Source organism: Triturus cristatus, chromosome 2_1 (genome assembly GCF_964204655.1).
Source record: "Triturus cristatus chromosome 2_1, aTriCri1.1, whole genome shotgun sequence".
NCBI classification, from domain to species: domain Eukaryota; kingdom Metazoa; phylum Chordata; class Amphibia; order Caudata; family Salamandridae; genus Triturus; species Triturus cristatus.
This window is the reverse complement of record NC_140581.1, coordinates 4,999,221-5,020,045: the sequence shown is the minus strand read 5'-3', so window position 1 is coordinate 5,020,045 and position 20,825 is coordinate 4,999,221. Positions and strand designations below refer to the sequence as shown.

General features: G+C 51.2%; 2 protein-coding genes across 6 annotated transcripts in view; one reads left to right on the top strand and one right to left on the bottom strand.

The window, feature by feature from the left end:
* Window positions 1-2,726, bottom strand: part of INTS10 (integrator complex subunit 10) — a 457,110-nt gene extending 454,384 nt beyond the window's left edge. Inside the window, exon 1 of one of the 2 annotated variants that reach the window (XM_085627594.1) lies at window positions 2,475-2,726. In XM_085627594.1, the coding sequence (XP_085483720.1) occupies window positions 2,475-2,663 (189 nt within the window). In that variant the 5' untranslated portion in view covers window positions 2,664-2,726. The remainder of the gene's footprint in view (window positions 1-2,474) is intronic. The other variant, XM_085627598.1, reaches the window with a different exon arrangement.
* A 640-nt stretch (window positions 2,727-3,366) lies between these two features.
* Window positions 3,367-20,825, top strand: part of LOC146863590 (uncharacterized) — a 298,140-nt gene continuing 280,681 nt past the window's right edge. For 2 of the 4 annotated variants that reach the window (XM_085627591.1, XM_085627586.1), the window contains exon 1: window positions 3,367-3,596. The gene's annotated coding sequence lies outside the window, so the exon portion shown is untranslated. The remainder of the gene's footprint in view (window positions 3,597-20,825) is intronic. The other 2 variants (XM_085627589.1, XM_085627590.1) reach the window with 2 other exon arrangements.

Genomic DNA, 20,825 nt, shown 5'->3' with positions numbered 1-20,825 from the left:
GGGGACATTCATTAATTATCCCCCTTTTTAAAAAAGGTTCTAAATCAGAAGCCTGCAATTACCGGCCAATATCATTATTAGACTCTTCCTATAAGGTAATGAGTAGCATTCTGTTGAAAAGGCTCCAATCCTGGGCCTTAGACAAAAAAATACTGTCACAAGCCCAATATGGGTTTAGGAAGGGTTTAGGTACACTGGAACAGTGTGTCAACCTTGATCTGCTTATTAGCAAGTACACTTTAGTGAAAGGGGGTAACCTGTTCTTATGTTTTGCCGACTTAAGTAGCGCGTTTGATCTTGTGGATCACTCTATACTGTGGCGCATACTACTGGATATTGGTGCCCCCAAAGATATTGTTTATTTCTTGGCAAGACTTTATGAACGTCTATCCAGTAGAGTGCGCTATGGTACCGCAGGTGAATGTACCCCGTTTTTTAACGTTAAAAGGGGCATCCGTCAGGGTTGCGTTCTGGCCCCACTCTTGTTTTCATTGTTTATTAACCAAGTGGATGCAACCTTAAAACAGTTACCCGCAGATGCCCCCCTGATAGATGGCCAGGCTGTCCCAATTTTATTATATGCAGACGATGCGGTTTTATTGTCACGTACCCCAATTGGCCTCCAGCGCCTTATTAATAATTTTATATTGTTTATTAAGGACAGAAAACTTTTAATTAACAAATCTAAGACATTTGTAATGACATGTGGGGAAAAAACATCTAAGTCAAGTAAGGCCTTTTTTCTGGAGGTCACAAAAATGTACTCGGTTAAATCTTTTTGTTATCTCGGCGTAACCTTTACAGGAGATGGCAAATGGTTATGCGAATACGAAAACATACGATATAAAAGGAGTAGAAATACCAATAGTATTTTCAGATTTTCAACCAAAGTGGGAGCCAGAAGAATTAAACATATGGTTCCTATTTAAAATGCTAGGTGTGTATCTTCTGCCCTCTATGGTGCAGGCATCTGGGGGCACCATTCTGAGAAGTCACTACAGCAAGACGAAAACACTTTCCTCAAACGCTTGCTGAGTGTTCCCCCTTCGGCCTCTATAGATTTGATACATCAGGAAGTGGGATTTAACTATATTTCAGACTTAGCCGCCTTACGTCCTCTTCTATTATGGCGCTCTATTTGGTCGAAAGAGGAAACGTTATTTACACAACGTATTATTAAAAATTGCCTCAAGTTGGACTATTGTTCCCGTATCCCCTGGGTGAGTTTTATTAATTATTGGTATAGACTTTTGTTTAATTGTAATATCTACTCAGAACCAGAGAATGTGAACTTAATTGCAAAAAGGGAGATTAAAGAAACCTTTTTAGATTATAAAGGGGTGGTACGAGAGAGACTAATTGGGAAACAACCCACTTTGATATATTACCAACAATTAAATCTTAAAGCTGGTTGTCAGGCATATCTGACTGATGTAACGAAATCCACTCATCGTTTTGTTCTGACACGCTTAAGGCTAGGGATCGTTCATCATCTTGTGGCTTTCCCGATTATGAAAAAAAGCACTAGTTCTGTGTGTCCTTGCGATAATATGTCTAAGCAAAGTTGTTGTCACTTTTTAATGTTTTGTAAATTTTATCTCCCATTAAGGAAATTTTATTTGAAACCCCTGTTTTTAAAATATAATGTCCGGACCATTAAAAATGCTATGAGGCTAGTTTCTACCCTGGACAGCCCGGAGGTTTGCTTTTACATAGCGTTGTATATCTTAAAAAGTATTGCTGCTAGGAAACCCATCATTCCTTAAGTTTGTATATAAAACGAACTGGTGCATGGAATACAGCGGTTAAGTAATTTGCACAGAACTGAATACAGTTGACAAGCGCCATTTTATAGTACACAAAATAGGAATATAGTTGGCATATGACACTTTATAGCGTAATTTGCACATAATGTTCATTGTTAGCACGTCACTTTTTGTAAAATCTGTAGATATTTTACTATGTATTTTACTTTGTGAATGTTGCAGAGGCTGTTATAATGTATAATGTTTTTCCTTTTGTCGCTTATATGGTTGTTATTACAAACCGAATAAAGCTTTTGAACTGAACTGAACTGACTTACATACCCATGTCCAGGTGAGCATGGGTGTGGGTATTGAAGTTCTTAAGTGCTATGAGTGTTCACTGGCTGCTGTGGGGCCTGCCTGGTTGGCATACCATGACCAGGGGAAGCATCCTCATTGGCTGCTGTGGGGCCTGCCTGGTTGGCATACCATAAACTGGGGAGCCTCCTCATGGGGAGTGTAGCTCTGAGTGTTCATTGGCTACTGTGCTGGTGTGCAGTGAGGTCAGATAAGCACAGCCCTCCCCTCCCCTCCCAAGAGACCTGAACATTCTTGATGCAGTTGCTAGACATCCTTGACTGGCGCAAGACTGTGCCCGATCTGCGTCTGCGCGGGAGCCTGCGCACGGCAGCGGACAGGCGCGCATGCGCACACGTTCTCCGCACTTGCCTGGATGTTGAAGTCGGCCGGGTAGAGGCTGCGCGCGGTGATGAGCCAGGCCTTGGCCGCCCACACGTCCTCGTTGACCAGTTCCCGTGCCCGCCGCACCAGGAACTCGCAGTCCCCTTGTGCCGACATACCCGCTCCGGCCGGCACCGCCGACAGAGCCATGGCAGCCTCTAACGCGACGCTGCGCATGTCCGGAGCGCGCTGGGGGCGTGGCTCCGTCGTTAGCGGGCCATGTCAGAGCCAGGCAAGCCGTCACTCCCTGAAGGAGACTTGTGTAGCGGTCATGTTAGAGTCAGGCAGTATTTTACCCTGTGGGCGTGACCTAATCAACCCATGCCAGTCAGAGAGGGTGATATCTAGTTTAGCAATGCCACCAAAGCTTTGTTGTCCGGGCTTTATCTGGTAGACATTCACTCCCTGTCCTCACAGACGTGGCCGCTTTGCTTCTCGCACCTCACAAGGGTACTCGCCTTAGTTCCTTCTTGCACACATTGCCCCTCACCAGCATTTCACTAGTAGATATTGCCTCTCTGTCCCTCACAGATATGGCGGCCTCGGCTTCTTCACTTTTTTTTTTGCACATTTATATAGCGCGAACTCGACCCGAAAGTGTTGGAGCGCTTTACATTAGCACCGGTACGTTACACATTCAGGCACGGGGAGGTGAAGTGATTTGCCCAGAATCACAGGATGTGGACGCGACCTCGAGGCTCGAACCCTGGTTTCCAGCACCGACCACATCCTCTCCCCATTCACTCGCAGGCATTGCCTTCTGCCCCTCACAGACATGGCGGCCTCGACTTCATTTTTGTGCCCCTCACAGAGACGGCGGCTTCGGCCTCATCGCCCTCCTGCTCCTCACAAACATGGCGGCCTCACTCGTAGCCATTGCTCCTGTGCCCCTCACAAACATGGCGGCCTCTACTTCATCTTTCTGCCCTTCTTAGACATGGCGGCCTCGGCTTCAGCTCTCCGCCCCTCACAAACATGGCTGCCTCCGTTTCTGGGTTCTCCTTGCTCCCCATGTCTCCGGAGCCTTCGCACCGTCTGCGCTCTCTTCGCCGGTGAAAGCCGAGCACCTGCGAGATAAAGCGCCTGGAAGCCGCGTTCCTGCTCTGGAAGGTGAGATGCAGCAGCGGACTCCGGATAGGAGCTGGGGACCGAGGGAGCCCCCGGGGGAAAGGGGAGGCGTGTATAATGTGTTGCTGCGGGTTGGGGCTGACGAGGGGTCCACATGGGAGGGCATTGAAAGTTTGCAAGAAGACCCACACATAGGGCAGGAGCATGAGGTACCCACCCAGGGGAAGGGGCATCAGGTGCCCCCCATAGGATAGGAAAAGACACACAATTGATGGACGGAATGCAGAACAAATCAAAACATTCACCCCCAGTCAAGAGATCTGGGCTAATTCCATCATTCTTTTGCTCACCATGCCACCCCAGTTTAGACCTGGCCATATACAAATCAGTCTTGATACTGCCTCATGGGAACAGTCCAGCCCGAGCTGCCAAGCCAGGTCCTTCCTAGACTGGAAACAAGCGTCCTAGGACCGGTTTTGGGGTTTCACCCCTCTTCAGCCAGGTTAGCTTGATTCCAGTGGTACAGTGAGCCCAGGACTCACGTCTGAGCATACTGTAATGATGCTGGATGCCAGGCTATCTGTAGATTTCCCCCCAGTAACTCTCAGGAGGCGCTCAGGTGATTGCAGAAACCTTTATTACACTTATAACTCAGATTGCCGAGAGAGCGCCGGGCAACACGCTCCGATCGCCGTCTCTCACTCGCGCGCTGTGTCGCGCATGCGCAGTAGCGTCTAAACGGCCGCTACGCACATCGCCGTCTTCACGTAGTGCGCGCGTCAACTAGACCGCGACACTACATATCTCCCCCTTTTCATACCACACAACACAATGTCCCAGACCAAGTGGTCAGTCCATTTCAAAGTCTCTAAACTTGGATGGTCTCACCACTGCTCTTCCCCCCCGGGTGTGTCTTACCGGAGTGGAATGTCCTTCTCGGCTTCCCTCTGTGACCGGGCCTCCGTCGGTACCTTTCGGAGTGCCCTGGCCCTCTCTCTCTTTTACCTCGCCATCTTCTCGGGTGGTTTCCCCCCAGGGTCCTCCACCTGGGTTGTCTCTCTCTCTCTCTTGCTCTCCGCTAATGTTCTCTCCGTGGCCTCCCTCGGATGAGTCTGTGTCTCTTATCGGCCCTTCCGTCGGGGTTTCCCCTTCCGTGGACTCTCGGGGCCACTGTAAGATCTTATTGCATTTGGCCATGCGCTCATGTGACCACACGTTTCCGTCGCTGAGCAACGCCGCCCGGTCATACACTTCTTCCACTCTGAGGGGTGGGGAGTACTTGCTTTCTCCCTTCCGCTTTAGGACTGCCAGCTTCACTCTGACCCACTCCCCTTTTTCTAACGCCGTCTCCTTTGTCCTCTTGTGGCGGTTGTAGTGTTCTGTATAGATGCGTTGTGCCTTCTGCAGGTTGTGTTGCACCACTGCTGGAGACCATTTGCTAGTGATGGTCTTCTCTGTGAGAAGTTGGCCTGATATGTAGTGCTCACTATTCTAGTGATCACTGTGTATCATTCCAAACGACCCTTATTGATGATTGGTTGTAAGTCAACCTTTTAGACCAGCTATCCTAGTAGCGTGGATACGAGCAGTCTTAGGCTAAACTCTAGAGGACGTGTTAAGCCAGCTGTTTACCATCACATATACCCCTTGAACACCAAGTGAAAGGACACCACACAAGTTGTTATGAAAATAAAAGGATATTTATTTATAACAGGACTACCCTGGCTCTTTATGAGTCAGGGAGCTAAGCACACTACAAAACTCTTAGGAAAATACTTCAGTTGCACAATTTACACAAATGCCCGAGGGGCACGAGAAACCACCTACACTAACAGTGAAATGCGAATGGTTAGAGTCTGGAGATACTGATCCCGGAGTGATCCGATCAGTGGGACTAAACGAAAAAGGAACTGGACACTTGTAGAGCGAACCTGCGATGGAGCACCGAGATGCTCGAGTTACCTAGCCCGGAGGCTGCGGCTGCGTGAAGTTCGTCAAGATGTCGGGAGTCCTCGTGTAGGCTCAGGAGCCTGAAAGAAGAAGTTGCTGGCAGGCGACCAGTGACGATGTTCAGAGCGATCCAAGCCTGGATCGGTGGTGAAGGAAACCTGAAAGCAGAGGGGACTCAGTTCTCAACCGCTAGCCAGCGATCGTGTGGGTACCAGGAGGGTACCGGCGGAAGTCACCTCGACCAGGTGAGTGGGTGACGTCGGACTCGGCTGTTCCTCGGACCAGGAGGCGCGGTGGCGACCAGGATGGAGGGCGAGCTGTCCCACGAAGATGTCTACTGTCGATGATGCTGGGCCCAGGAAGGGGCAGCGGATCTTGGCAGTGGCCACCCAAGCGGGGGAGTCAAGATGGCGTCGGGAGTGGACCAGGAGGGTCCGGGGTACTCCTCTGTTGAAGGGGAGCAAGAGCCAGTCTGGAGCAACCAGACTAGTGATGAAACAAAACGTGGTGCGTCGTGAAGCGGGCCACAAGCCGGTCGGCAAGTGGTCGGACAACGCGGTGAACAGCAAGGAGCGGAAGGGCCCCCCACGCAGATCTCGTGGATGCTGGGGAGACAGACTTCGATGCTGGAGCTGCTCAGGGTTTAGGGTTTCTCAAACCCTAGGTGCACTCACTCGAGGGTCCCTCGGTGGGCGTGCTAGATAAGCGTCGTGCAGGTCCTGAAGATAGCCGGTCCCGCAGGTCTCGTCACACCTACGACTCTCAGCTGAGCTGATGAGGGAGGTAAAAGGTCAGAGATGGCAGGGAACTCGGGTCTCGTCGAGCTGGGCAGTCTTGATCCGTAGGAGAGACTTACAGCAAACCGCAAGCGCTTAGGTGGTGCCTGCTGGTGCAGGGTGGCTACTCCTTAGCCACAAGGGAGAGTCTTCAGAAATAGTCAAGAGTTCCTTTCGTGGAAAGTGGTTCGTGATTCGGAGGTATCCGATTATCTGATTATCCAATTTGGGAAGGGGACTCGCTCCTACCTTTATTCTAAGAAAAGGGGCTGGCCCGTGACTAGGTTCTACCTATGGGTGGAGCCAGGAGGGGGGTGGTTACACCCCTATCCTTTGTCCGGCTTCGCGCCAGCTCAGGGGCCGGTGTGCCCCCGAAACTGGTTTGAGCCGGGCTATGCACAGTGAGCACCGGGGTGCCACTTGCAGTCACCTTCCTTTCAGCCCTGCCCACCTGGGATACACAAACCCTGTCTGGGACGGTGCTAACACCGCCCTCGACAGGAAACCCTTTGTCCAAGCTCCCTTTGCTGGAAGGTCCCCCAGCAGCGGGAGGTCAGACTTGTGTCTGGTGGCAGCATCCATTTTGTGATGCTGAGGCTTGAGTCAACTTTAACCGGGGTTCAAGGTTACTTCCATGTCGTGTCCCTCTAAAAGGGGGGGAATGCCAACCCCGTCACCCGGACTGGCGAGGGGTTCGTATTCCCATTCGTATGACACCTTACTCGACATGTGTAGGTGATGCGAGGCCAAAGTTAGCAAATAACCGCTAGGATTATAAGGCATTAAAAGTAGTTGGCCCGCGTCACCATGGAACGGCTATTAGGACTTGGTTCCACAAGCCGTCGACGGGCTCAGCTCGCGCCAGAGCACCGTCCCACATGATCCCCTGCACTCTGCCTTCAGGATTGATAAGGCCTGCCATAGGAGTGACTGATAGGAACCCATGTGTCCATGTTAGGGTTTAGGTGTAGGAATACTACACCTACAGCAACGGGTGATTACACCACGTGGCCCCAGCTGTCGTGCAGCCAGTTGTGTCAGATTTGGGCGGCCATTCCAGGGGTGGCATAATACATGCTTCAGCCCCTGGTAGGCCCTGGGTACACCGATGCCCTGGATACCTGTGGTATGCTGAGACAGGGACTGACAAGGCGGCCCAGTTCCAATTAGTGGATGCACCTAACGTACATGTGTGTTAATTTCGAGAGAGAACAGCTAGGCTGTGGGTCTGACTGGCAGGCCCACAGCCGGAGAAAGTCGTAAACCAATGAAGCAAAAGCAAAAAAATCTGGGTGATCATAGGATTGCAGACCCTACTCTCCTACATTCTCCTGCCACGCCACATTGTCTCTGGTGAAGGGTTGCCTTCCTCGTAAGATCTGGAAGGGACTGTACCCCGTACCGGTGGGGGTGATACGGTACGCCCATATCGTGCTTTGCACTTCTTTCTCCCAGTCTTTGCCTCTCGTGATGGCCGCCTGTATGGAGCCCATCAGCACCCTGTTAAACCTCTCTACTTGTCCATTGCTGGACGGGTGGTATATCGAGGTGTGTCTGAGTATTATGCCATTTCTGTTCGCAAACGTGACCCACTTGTCGGAGATGAACTGGGGACCATTGTCGCTGATAATGCTCCTGGGTATGCCTTCCCGGAGGAACACCGCCTTGAGGAAGCGTAGTATCTCGTCCGTGTCCATGATCTCGTTGATGTGCACTTCTGGCCATTTCGAGTACTTATCAATTAGTACACAGAGGTATTTGGGGATCCCCTGGTCGTCCAGTATTGGCCCCAGTATGTCCACAGCCACCTCTTCCCATGGGTTGCTGGGGTTCGTGAACTTCCCTAAGGGTGGTCTCATAGGTTTAAGTGTCTTGTCGGCACCCAGGCACTGCACACAGTCTCTCACGTGTCTCTCTACATGCGTGTCCATCCCTGGCCACCAGTATGTTTGTTTTGTCCTGGCTTTTGTCTTCACGATTCCCAGGTGGCCTTCGTGTAGTATGGTTAGCAGGGTCGGTACGATGTTCTCCGGTGGCACCACCCTGTCACCTCTGTAGACGAACACCCCGTCGTTTCCCACCGACAGCTCTTCTCTGACCTCGTAGAACTGCCTGATTTTTGGTCTTTGTCTCCTCCTTTCTGGCCATCCTCGTACGATATACGCCTTGATGTCATCCATATCGCCATCCGCCTCATACGCATTTTTCCATTCCTGCCTGCTGATGGCTTTTTCCGGGTCGTCAGTCAGGGCCACCATCTCGTCGTCGTCCTCCCTGTCATTGGAGGGACTGTCCATCGCGGATGCCCTGCTGAGGTAGTCCGCTATCTTGTTTCTGGAGCCTGGGATATACTCCACGTCGTACCTGTACTCCAGGAGTTTCAGTGTCATTTTTGCAATCCGGGGTGTGGCGCTGGCATGGCCGTCCGATGTCAATACCTTCACTAGAGGCTTGTGATCCGTCTTCACTTGGAATCTGGTGCCCCACAGGAACTGACGGTACTTCGCCATAGCCCACACCACCGCCAGCATCTCTTTCTCAATCACACTGAACTTTTGTTCCGACGCCGTCAGTGTCCTGGACGCGAAGCTGATCGTCTCCATTCCACCTTCCGGTCTTTCCTGCATGAGCACCGCTCCAAGTCCCTTCTCACTCGCGTCTGTCATCAATATTGACCGCCCCTGGGGATCGAATCCTTGCAACGGGATCGCTCAACCGATTTCCCGTTTCACTGTGTCGAACTCCTCCTGCGTCTCCTCGGTCCAGATGAACGCCGTCTTGTCTCTCGTGAGTTGCCTCATGTGGTGGGTTTTTGTGGCAAAGTGGTGGACGAACTTGCTATAGTACTCCGCCATCCCTAGAAATGACCGTACTTCTTCCTTGGAGGTGGGCGGTGGTGCTTCGCAGATGGCCTTCACGTTCCCTCTCTTCGGCGTTATTCCTTGCGCACCTATCTCGTGCCCCAGGTAGGTAACTGACGTCATCCCGAAGTGACATTTCTCCCACTCTGCCGTCAGGCCCTTCTCTTCCAGGATCTTCAATACTGCCGACAGCTTCCTGTCATGGTCCTCCAGCTCCGTCCCCATCACTAGGATGTCGTCCTGGAAGTATTGCACTCCCTCAATGTCCTTGAATAGGCGGGCCATTAGCTTCTGGAACACCGCCGCTGCCGAGGCGAGACCAAAGGGCATGCGGCAGAATTGGTAGCAGCCGAACGGCGTGATGAACGACGTCAATTTTTTGCTTGTCGGATGTAGCGCTACCTGGTGGTATGCCGATTGCAAGTCAATGGTGGAGAACCATTTCACTCCTTTCGTGCGGGCCAACATTTCTTCTATGCGTGGCAAGGGGAACCTTTCGACCACTATGCACTTGTTCAACTCCCTGAGGTCCACACAGAGGCGCACCTTGCCTGACGGTTTCATGGCCACCACCAGAGGCGCCAACCACTCCGCACTGTCGATGGGCTCAATGATTCCCCCTTCTTCCAGTCGGAGGAGTTCCTGTTGCACCCCTCCCTCACCGCAATCGGGATGTTCCGTACTTTGTGCGCTACCGGCCGGGCGTTTTCCTTAAGGACGATTTTGTGGGAGAACTTCTCTAGTTTCCCAATCTTCCCGCCGAAAACCTTCGGGTGCCCGCTCCGCCATTTTTCCGCCGTCGACTCCTCTCCGTCCAGAGTCACCATCACCTGGGTGTCCCCTCCTGGGTTCAGCTATACGCCCAACTCTCCTTGGTCCATCCAGCCCAGGACTGACGGTCCCTTCTCCGCGACATACAGCTTGCAGAGCGCACTCCGCTCCTTGAACTGGAACTTCAGCGTCTTGAACCCTACCATCGGGATTGGCTCCCCTGTGTAGGTGACGGGTCGAATGTCGGGGGGGTTCTAGTTGCGCGCCCCACGTGGGTCTGAACCTCTCATTCCATACCGAACGTTGGACGATGGTGTATGGGGATCCTGAATCCGCCACGATGGTGATGGGTATTCCTCCAATAATCATGTCGCACTGGGGTTTGCGCGTTCTTCTCCCCTCAATGCCCAGTACCTGGTCTTCTATACACAGGACTTCTTCGTCTTCTTCACGGCCTTCCACTTCTTCCCCCTCGTCCTGTGCCACAAACTTCACTGCCTGCTGTCTCCCTTTCCTTCGGCATACTTTCTCGTAATGACCTACTAGGCCGCAGAACGCACACTTGGCTCTGAATGCGGGGCACCGTTTGTCGTGCGCAGCATGGCTCGAGCTTCCGCACCTGTAGCATCTCATGGCTTCGCCTTTTTCTTGTTTCCATGGCTGTCCGGGTCTTGTTTTCCCTTTGGTCACTCCTTTGTACTCCCCCGTCGCGGGTTTTCCCCGTGTCTGATGGTCCGCGTCGTCCACCTTGTTGACTGTGAGCCTGGGGGCCGGTTCTCTCTTGGCCGCTTCCGCACAGCGTTTGGTTAGTACCGCTCTTTTCACTATGGCGATCACCTCGTTCAGCGTCGCATCTCCATTCGCCCATAGTTTGTCCTGTACTGACTTGCTTGTCGTGTGCATGACGATCTGGTCCTTGATGAATTCATCCTGTAGTCCGCCATATTTGCACGTCTCGCCAGTTTTCGCAGCGCCGCTACGTAGTCATCTACGGATTCCCCCGCTTCTTGCTTCCTCTGCTGGAAGTTATAGCGGTCGATGGAGGTGCACACGGCTGGCCGATAGTGGTTGTCCAGGTCTTCTATGGCATGGGTGAACACGTCTGTGTCCCCTACCTGCCTGATGGTCGGTGTGAGGTTTTGAAACACCCGTATTCCTTCTGGTCCCAGGTTGTGTAGAAGTATCCTCTTCCTCCTGGCACTAGAGAACGCCTCCTCATTCTCATCTTCTAGCGCTTCCAGGTAGTTTTTGAAGTACTCCCTCCAGTCTTCCCACTTCATTATGGGTTCTCCCGGGCGTGGTAGGAACGGGATCGGCGTCGTCAGAGTCGATGACTGTGCACTCATTTTGGCTTCCACCAGCTTCCTTGGGCTACCTGGTGCGTCTGTCCCCGCTCCCCTGCTTCGGGTACCTGGGACTGCGTTCGAGCTGGTTGCTCCGTCGTCCCCCGACTCCGCCAGGGTCTCCTCTGTGGTTCCGCTGTCCGCCTGCGATATCCTCTACCTCGTGGCCGGCTCCTTTACTGCCCACGTCCCGGCGTTTATCTGCCTCTGCCGCGCTCTCTCGGTGTGTAGGCGTCTGTCCTCAACCCCTCCGGTCTTCTTACCGCGTGGGGTGGTGTCTCTCCTGGTGGACCTCTTCTCTGATGCAGGTTGGGGGCACCTTCCTCTTGTTGCACGTAGGGTTCTCACTGTCCCAGTCTCGTCGCCACTGTAATGATGCTGGATGCCAGGCTATCTGTAGATTTCCCCCCAGTAACTCTCAGGAGGCGCTCAGGTGATTGCAGAAACCTTTATTACACTTATAACTCAGATTGCCGAGAGAGCGCCGGGCAACACGCTCCGATCGCCGTCTCTCACTCGCGCGGTGTCACGCATGCGCAGTAGCGTCCAAACGGCCGCTACGCACATCGCCGTCTTCACGTAGTGCGCGCGTCAACTAGACCGCGACACTACACATACCTGGCACACTTGGGATAAGAAAGCAAAAGACACACAAATGAGGGATGAAATGCAGAACAAATCAAAACATTCACCCACAGTCAAGAGATCTGGGTTAAATCCATCATTCTTTTGCTCACCATGCCACTCCAGTTCAGACCCAGCCATATGCAAATCAGTCTTGACCCTGTGGCTCATGGGAACAGTCCAGCCCAAACTGCCAGGTTAGGTCCTCCCTGGACCAGAAACAAGCATCCTAGAACCGGTTTTGGGGTTTTTGCATTTGTCACCCCATAGGATAGAAGCATGAGGGGCCCACCTAGGGGGCAGGGGCATAAGGGCATCAGGTGCCCCCATAGGATAGGGGCATGAGGTGCCCACCTAGGGGGCAGGGCCATGAGGTACCCACCCAGGGGAAGGGGAATGAGGTGCCCACCCAGGGGAAGGGGCATGAGGTGCCCACCTAGGGGGCAAGGGAATAAGCTGCCCACCCAAGGGCACCGGTGCTCCCCATAGGATGGGGGCATGAGTAGCCAACCCAGGGGGCAGTGGCATGGGGTGCCCACCTAGGGGACAGGGGAATGAGCTGCCCACGCAGGGGGAAGGGGCATGAGGTGCCCACCCAAGGGCATCAGGTGCCCCCCCATAGGATAGGGGCATGAGGTGCCCACCTAGGGGGCAGGGCATGAGGTGTCCTCCCAGGGGGAAGGGGCATGAGGTGACCACCCAGGGGTTAAGGGGAATGAGGTGCCCACCTAGGGGGCAAGGGAATAAGCTGCCCACCCAAGGGCATCAGGTGCCCCCCGTAGGATAGGGGCATGCATAGCCCACCTAGGGAGCAGGGGAATGAGCTGCCCACCCAGGGGGCAGGGGCATGAGCTGCCCCCCGTAGGATAGGGGCATGAGGTGCCCACCCAGGGGCTGTGGCATGGGGTGCCCACATGAGCGGAAGGGGCATGGGATGCACAGTCACTAGGGTAGCCACAGTTGTATTTATCAGTGCAAACACTGGCTCCACGGGGATCACAGGGACAGTAGTGCATTGCTGTCACTCTTCAGCTTGCATAAGTGTGACATTTCTGTAGTTTTGGTGTGAGTGACTTTCAGCTGACAAATGTTACACTTTCTCCTATGTAATTTAACGGCTAGAGCAGTCGACCTCGAAATTGGGGAACCCCATTAGAGCCTCTGCAACAATGTTAAACATCCTATGATTCTGGGCAAATCCCTTCATGTCCCCCTGCCTAACAACAGCAAAAATAAATTAATGTGTCCGTCTGTAACAAAACTGGTGCTCATGTAAAGCACTCTGATACCTTCAGGTCAAGTTTTTGCTATATAAAACACTACTAAGAACAAGCATTTGCAATGCAATAGGTCTCGCATTAATAAAGTTTGAGGTATTGGCATTGCTAATAATAATGTAATACCAATAGCTCAAACATTCAGTAATGCGAGACCTATTGCATAGCAAATGCTTGTTATTTAATATATCACTTGTAATATACATTAAAAGTGTTTTAAAAAAAAAAAAAACATTGAAAAAGCATGGTAGGCTTGTCAAGGCCAGATCAATTTGCTTTACCAGTGTTTGTTTAACATTGTATGCATCATTTCAAAATACCAGCACTCTGGAAAGTAGTTTTGGGTAAACATTCAAGACTGCCTGAAGGTGCCAAACCTAACAAGTGGTCCATGTTGTAGCTTTCGGATGTGAAGATAAAATTGAGCTATTAGCTGTGAATGTGTCTGTTGAGTCCACAGCATGTTTCTATCTGCTTACTTCAGTTTTGCTTCAGGTGTTTTGTTCCAGACTTTCTGGTTTCTTTGACAACACGGATTTCCCTTTCCTATGGCCACACCCCTCATTTAGAATTCACGAACTCTAAGGTCACATGTGCCTCCTGTATTCTTGCAGCCTGGGGGCGAAGACACTCCTCTGGTAGTGAACACACAGCTGTGCCCTGTTGCATGGATGTGAGCCTGTCTGAGCGGGATGGATAACAGGCTACACTTCTGTGAGTGCGATAGGAATCGCTTCTAGTTCTAGCTCCGATACCTCTGCTACTAAACTGGAGTAAACGCTTGGAATGGTTCCCTTGAAAGCTCAATACTAACACAAATACACCAAAATAACCAACACTGACCTTGAGTTCTTCTGGAGTAACATGTTACTCACCACAAAGCGATTCAACCCCCTTCAGTGGAAGCAAGCACTATCTACATGCAAGTAGGCTACATAGAAAGAGAAGAACAATGCATAGTGAGGAGGAAGAGGATGGAATGTTCTGAAGTTGATGGCATGAGGTCCAACCCAAGGTCTGTACCCGGAGCTCATCACACAGGGATATAACTCGTGCTGATGTGCAAGAACCCTGAGTTCGCCGCCCTGCTGTGGTGAATAGAAGAGTGCACTGCATGTGTCGCGTGACACTGGGGCACACACGGCAGCTCGGAAGTATGTTTGTGACGGAATCAATACAACTGTTTACATAACGGAGAAAATAGTGTTGAATGCCGCGGTTAGTTTAAATGAGCATCCGTAAGCAGTGAGGTTAAACCATTTTAGATACATCATAAACATTTACATATTAAATATACAATAATAATTAGAAACAAAACCGTTAAAACCCGTTCCCCCAAATTAAACCCCTCCCTCGGTGTTTGTGAAGTTAATGGCAGTTTCAAAATCAGGCGAGGATATTGTGGTAGAAGGGGGTTCATTTTACAACCTGTCACTCACTCGGAGCAAGAAGGGGACCTTGCTATTCTTACCCTCCTCACTTTCAAAAGCTTCCATTCCAGCCTCGGAGCTCATTCACCATGGCATGCCTTTGCACCTGCATCCGAGCTGGGCTTCAAAGTTACTACAGAGGACCCCATAACATAACATCATAGCATGAAATAACATGGCATGTATCCTTGCTAGCACATATTCAACTGGGAGGTTCTTGGCACTATGTAACAGATGTCTATTGTTACCCAACTATATGGTACTTCTTTCATCCATCTTAGGGGTGTGACAGGCTGTATGGACTGCCAACATGTGATGGGGAGGAGTCACACAATCACCAGACGCAGCCATGTAATGGGGGACACCACATTCCAGCCCTGGGCTTCAACAGGTGCAGCGGCAATCAACCAAGACTACAACACCTATAATGCACTATGTCATTGAACCACAGGAATAGAGCATAATATACTCGATAACATCTGGTAAACTTGTTTTCAAAGGAGTGTGTGTAGAGCTTTGCCACAAATGAGAACTTTCACAATGTTGCCAAGTGGTAGCCTACTTTTTCCTAGATCAGCGTATCGCTGGTTAAGACAATCCTACACACGCAGTCTCTTTCTTCATGCAACTGAGACGTGACACTGGTGCTATGCGACCCGCGTAGCCTCTCCCGTTTGTATGGCCTGATCAGAGAGCCCGGGCAAGCAGAGTACAGACACCCACGCCACAAGTGTAGTGTGAAATAAAGACAGAGCCCTTACCAGACTGCGTGCAGGTGAGGCGCCCACTCGTCCGGTCCCGCAAGTCCACACGTCCTGCGCCTCTGCTGGGAAGCGGAGAGCAAAATGTTGAAGAAACCAAAGGCACACAAACACACCGAGAGCACACAGCAAGCAAACCCCGGGAACGAGCTGCCACTCACACCTCCGATAGCTGCCTGTGAACGGGGTGATTCACAACATAAACCATCTGCAGGAATGCCTGGAGTACAAAGAGCTGCCGTTTACTGAGGCCCGAGACTGGCGGGTGACAAAGAGACAGCGCCGCTTCACAGTGCTGCCCTGGAACAGCGCTGCTTCTGGCGGCGGCCCCGCACGGGGCTTCATGCCCAATCCAGAGCCCTCTGCTTTATAATGGATGCGTTCCCGGAGGAAACCAGGCACTTTTACAGTGGTAAAATATGACAGATCTGGCCTCGAAATAAATGCTGGGGTGCACAGGTTTGAAATTAAGCCCCAACTTTGTACTCCTGGCCTCTGGGCATAATACACCCATCACTACCTCCATGGTGTGCTGTTACCCCTTCTGCATCTAAAGGCCTGCCTCTCGACCGGTAATACATATGGCTGTGTACATCCAGACTGGTGCATGCCCTTGTAATCGCTGCTTTACGGTAACTTTGAGGTCACCTTGTGGGATTCTGCGTGTGTCTTTACTACACTGGAAAGTATTATTTGTAAGTGACACATTGGTGGATGATGGTGCGAGTTCATTTTTTATGACAGGTTACATTCCTGTCCCCTTTCCTAATACCTATGATAGGTTTGTGATCACTGTGTAAACAGGTCAATGTCACTTTCCTTATTTTGGGCCTTTGAATGGACGCTAACAGTTGACTGTGCCTGCAGCCTAGTTTTCAGGGAAACGTCCAACGAGTTGGTGTTTACAACCGTGGCCTCACCGAAGATGTGTGTTTTATTCTGATAACGTGAGCAGGCGCTGTTCTGATTGTGCGGGGTGGGGCTATTATTGCGAGTTTGCATCGGCCCCCTGGCGTCGCCTGATTGCTGTTTTATTTATCGCATCCCAAGCAGAACGCCTGGAAGTCTGCGAATTTAGAGTGAAAGCCATGTTAGGTGCCGGCGAAGGACAGGTTAGTAATCAGTGGCTAAAGGGGCGTGTCCGTTTGCTCTTATTTTAGTATCTGTTAGTATTGCCCACACGGCCAAAAGTGTTAGCAGAGATGATTGGCTGCCATGTTGTTTGATTAATAAATGTTCAGTCCTGCCTGCAGCATACTAAATACATTTAGTTACATAATACACATGGATTATGAGGTGTCAGAGAGAATGGGAAAGTAGTAAAGCGCTTACAACAGCGACTTAGATTACATCCCGCTCCGCCAAAAGTGTTGTTTAGTAAATAATTGCCTCATGCCCATTCCGTCCTACCTGCAACCCGTTACATTAATAAACACGTTACTGAAAGGCGACATGAAGCCGCTATAAAAACTCTTCATAAATGCATACTGTACATCTGAACCATGAGGACGACCGACTGACTATCCAATCCCGTTTAGTTTGGCTGTGGAGCACAAGGCCGGATGGATGCTGCACCGTGGGGCAGTCACTCCACACTGGGGCATTCTAGGGTGGCTGGGAGTAGCAGGTCGCCCCACACACAGGGTGGATTCCTCCCACTGAAGAAACCCGCAGTCAGAAGAAACACTTCCAGATGCTCTGCCTTGAGCAGCTTACACAAAGACGCGAACTGTGCCAAAAACATCACGTGTCGCAGGTTCCATTCAGGCCCTTGTGTCAAAGTGTTTCTTCAGGCAGCCGGCCCACCGCGTTCACCACTTCCTCTCTGCAGCCGAGATTAGGAAATGTGCAACAAGTCTCCCACGGTTTATAAAACAGGGACCTGAAATCTCTGCTTCCCAGCCGGCAACAAGGACCGGGAGGTGGGCAGGAAGAGGTGAAAGGAATGGACACGCGTGACACTGAGAATTAGAACGAGAAGGGAGAACCAAATGGCAGAGAAAGCCATCACTTTCGTGATCGCTTCAAAAACAAAGAAGCACGCGAGTGGTGCGTGCGCGCGCCATGGCCTATTGGTGTCTATTACGCGCACCAAGCGCGTAATAGACACCAATAGGCCAAGGGTGGAGCAATGCACCCGCCTCTGGCCACTAGCGTGCAGTCTTTTATAAAAAAAGATGCACGCTAAGGCCAATCACGTACCACAAAAGGAATCGCACAAGCGTGTGCGATTCCTAGGTCAGCTTGATTCGCCGACAGATGTTGGGTGCTTCAGGTGAGTTAACGGGTGTCTTGACTCTTCAGCCACGAGGTCCAGGAGGCGTCGACGACGACCATGAGCTGGATTCGAGCTGTCCCACGAACTCTGTAGAGTGCTGCGGTGTCGGCAACCAGGATGGACCCAACAAGCCTTGGCAACGGCAAGTCACGTGGAAATAGAAGAACGACGTTGGTGCAGACCAGCAAGGTCTGGGGGACTCACCCAGCTCGGGTAAGTCGGGGCACGTCTGGAGCAACCAGGAAAGCCCAATCAGAAGAGGAGTTACCTTCGTGGGGACCCACTAGCCAACAGGCTAGCGATCACGAAGGAGCCTCGAGCGGTCGCACTTGAAACTGGCCCACGGGTCACTCATGGAGTGGGGGCCAGAGATCTTCGGTGCAGGAGGTGCTCAAGGCTGGGGCTACTCTGAGCCCAAAGCACAACTTCGAGGAAGACCAGGAAGATGATGGATCGGGAAAAGATCACGGTGTCCAGGGGTCACGGTTCCATGTCACCCACGATAGCCATGGGCCTCAGCTTTGCTGTGGACTCAGGGTAGCCTCGGGGAAGTCTGAAAATCCACCTCTGGCGTCCGGCTGGAGCTTCAGATTTGCAGACCGGACAGTTGCTTCTTTGGTGCCTGCCAAATAGTGGAGTCACTCTTTGACCCCAAGGGAGATTTCTTTAGTCATCTAGTGAAAATAGAAAGTCGAAGGTTCAGGATATGTTGCAGAGTTTCGTCCAGGGTAATCTAAAGTCTCAAGGACTGGGTTCCCATACTTATACTAAGTTTGGGGGTTGGACATACTCTAGGGACCCACCTATGGGAGGGTTTGGAAAGACGGGGGTTCAACCCATTTCCTTTGTCCAGTTTCGCGCCAGAGCAGGGGCAGGTAGCCCCTGCAACTGGTTTGAACTGGACTATGCACAGGGACACCAAGTGTGCCCCCAGTGCAGTACTTCAAAGCACTAGAGAGTGCTCCCGCCCAGCCCCAATTCACATCTGCCTGCCTGGGGAGGTGGTTACACCTCCCTGGGACAGGAAACCTATTGTCCAGGCCTCCCCTGCCGGAGTTTCGGTCAGCAGCAGGAGGAGGCCCGACCCGTGTCTGTGGCAGTGACATCCATTTTGTGATGCCAGTGCTTTAGAAAGTCTTTACCGGGTAGACCAGTGTGAACATGTCTCTCCCTCTAGAAGGGTGGAATGCTACCCCTGCCGCCAGAACTGGCAGGGGGGGGGGGGGTAGTATTCCAAAGTGTCTGACACCAAACACGACATGTTTCCGTGCAGCCAGTCCAAAGTTAGCATTTACCGCAAGGTTGTAATGCACTTAAGAGTATATGGTCTGGCTGCACCACAAACGGCATCAGAGGAGGTACTCCTAACGCTGCAGAGGGGCTCTGCTCATGCAGGGGCACCCCCTCACATAAAAACCAAGCACTCTGCCTTCAGGATTGTTAAGGCCTGCCATAGGAGTGACTTACAGTTTTTATATGTGTGTGCAATGGTAGTGATATAGGTAGCCTATACCACGGTAAGGGGTGCATGTACCACCTTACCCAGGCTGCAGTAGCAGCCCTGTGGTGTCATTTTGGAGTGCTTCCCAGGGGTGGCATAATACATGCTTCAGCCCCTGGTAGGCCTCTGAGGTACCTATGCCCTAGGTACATAATATACCATATGCAGGGGCTTATAAGGCACTCCAGAATCCAATTAGATATGTACCTAATGTACATGGAAACCATTTTAGAGAGGAAGCAGCTAGGCTGGGGTCCTGATTAGCAGGGCCACAGCCAGACTAAGATCGAAAAACAGTGAAACACCAGCAAAAAGTGGGGGTACCCATGTAAAGCAGATCCTACTCTCCTACACAGGCATTGTTAGAAACTCCGTGGCAACACCCTCAACTCCAGAGCTGACAAATATAACCAGATATAAACACCCAGAACTTACCCAGAACCAACGCTGTTCAGTTTGCACTATTCAAGAGTCTAAACGTTGAAGAACAACTAAAGCATCTTTGAGAAGCAAATAATACCTCCACGTCCGACCTCCCAGTCACAGTCCTTGCATACGTGAGGGTCCGCTCCCCCTGTAGACATCCTCTAGCAAAAACAAGCATTGGCATAGCCAGTAGATCTCGCCTTTGGGACCCTATAAGTGTTTAGCTAGAGCTATTGGTTTTGTCAATGTTTGTAATGGCAGCCGGGCATATTAGTTTGAAATTAGTATAATATAATATATATAGATGTATTGATATCAGTGATAGAGAACAAAAGTTTGAAGTTGTGATTATAGGGGCTTAGAAATAAACGTGAGAAAGGGAGATGGAGTTAGTATGAGGGGAGAGTAATTGAATATATAATTGTACCCAGAGGAAGGATAAAGTGTTATAGAGAAAGAGTAGTAAGAGGGAATGAGTTTGAAATTGTGTATGTGCTTGAGCGAGAGATGGAGAAAGTGAGAGAGAGAATGACAGAATCAGAGGGGGGAATAGATAGTGTGTGTTGTGATAATAGCGACTTTATGAGATAGTAAAATAATGTTAATGAGAGGAGGCACCGTTAACCACATTACGATGCACTGCTCCACGCTGTCGAATGGCGCACAAAAGATTCTGTCTGCAGTGGGGGCTGTGGGCATAGATCACGGACATCCAGAGACCCGGAGCAGTGGTGGTCATAGAGGAGCAGGGGCACTATCACAGAATCAAACTACAAGTTGCTGGGAGAGGGAATAGGAATGGGAGGATGGGTAGGAAGGTCGGGAATCTACAGGCAGAGAGCTCTGTGACTGAACAGAGTTCTTCACAAAAACCGGGTCACGTCGGAAAGCAAGAAAAAAAGTAACATTTTAAAACAAAGCTGCACAAAACATCGCACAGAAGCTTCATTAAAACAGTGGCATTCAAAACAAGCTCAAGCAATCACAGAAAAACTTGGGAAAGGAACACTTTTCAAGCACTGCACTCATACTTGTGGCGGCATCCACCTTGCGGGAGCGAGCAGCGGCCATATATTTGTAATTAACGTGGCCGGGCAACTGCTCGCTCCTGCAAGGTGGATGCCGCCACATGCACCAGTGCTTGAAAAGTGAAGACCGATTGCTAAAGGCCCTCTCCTAGAGCAGCGCATGCGCGTTGCCTAGGCGAGACCTTAAAAAACTACTGCTCCCATCCCTACCCTCCAGGCCTGGCCCACATCCTGTGGAACATAAC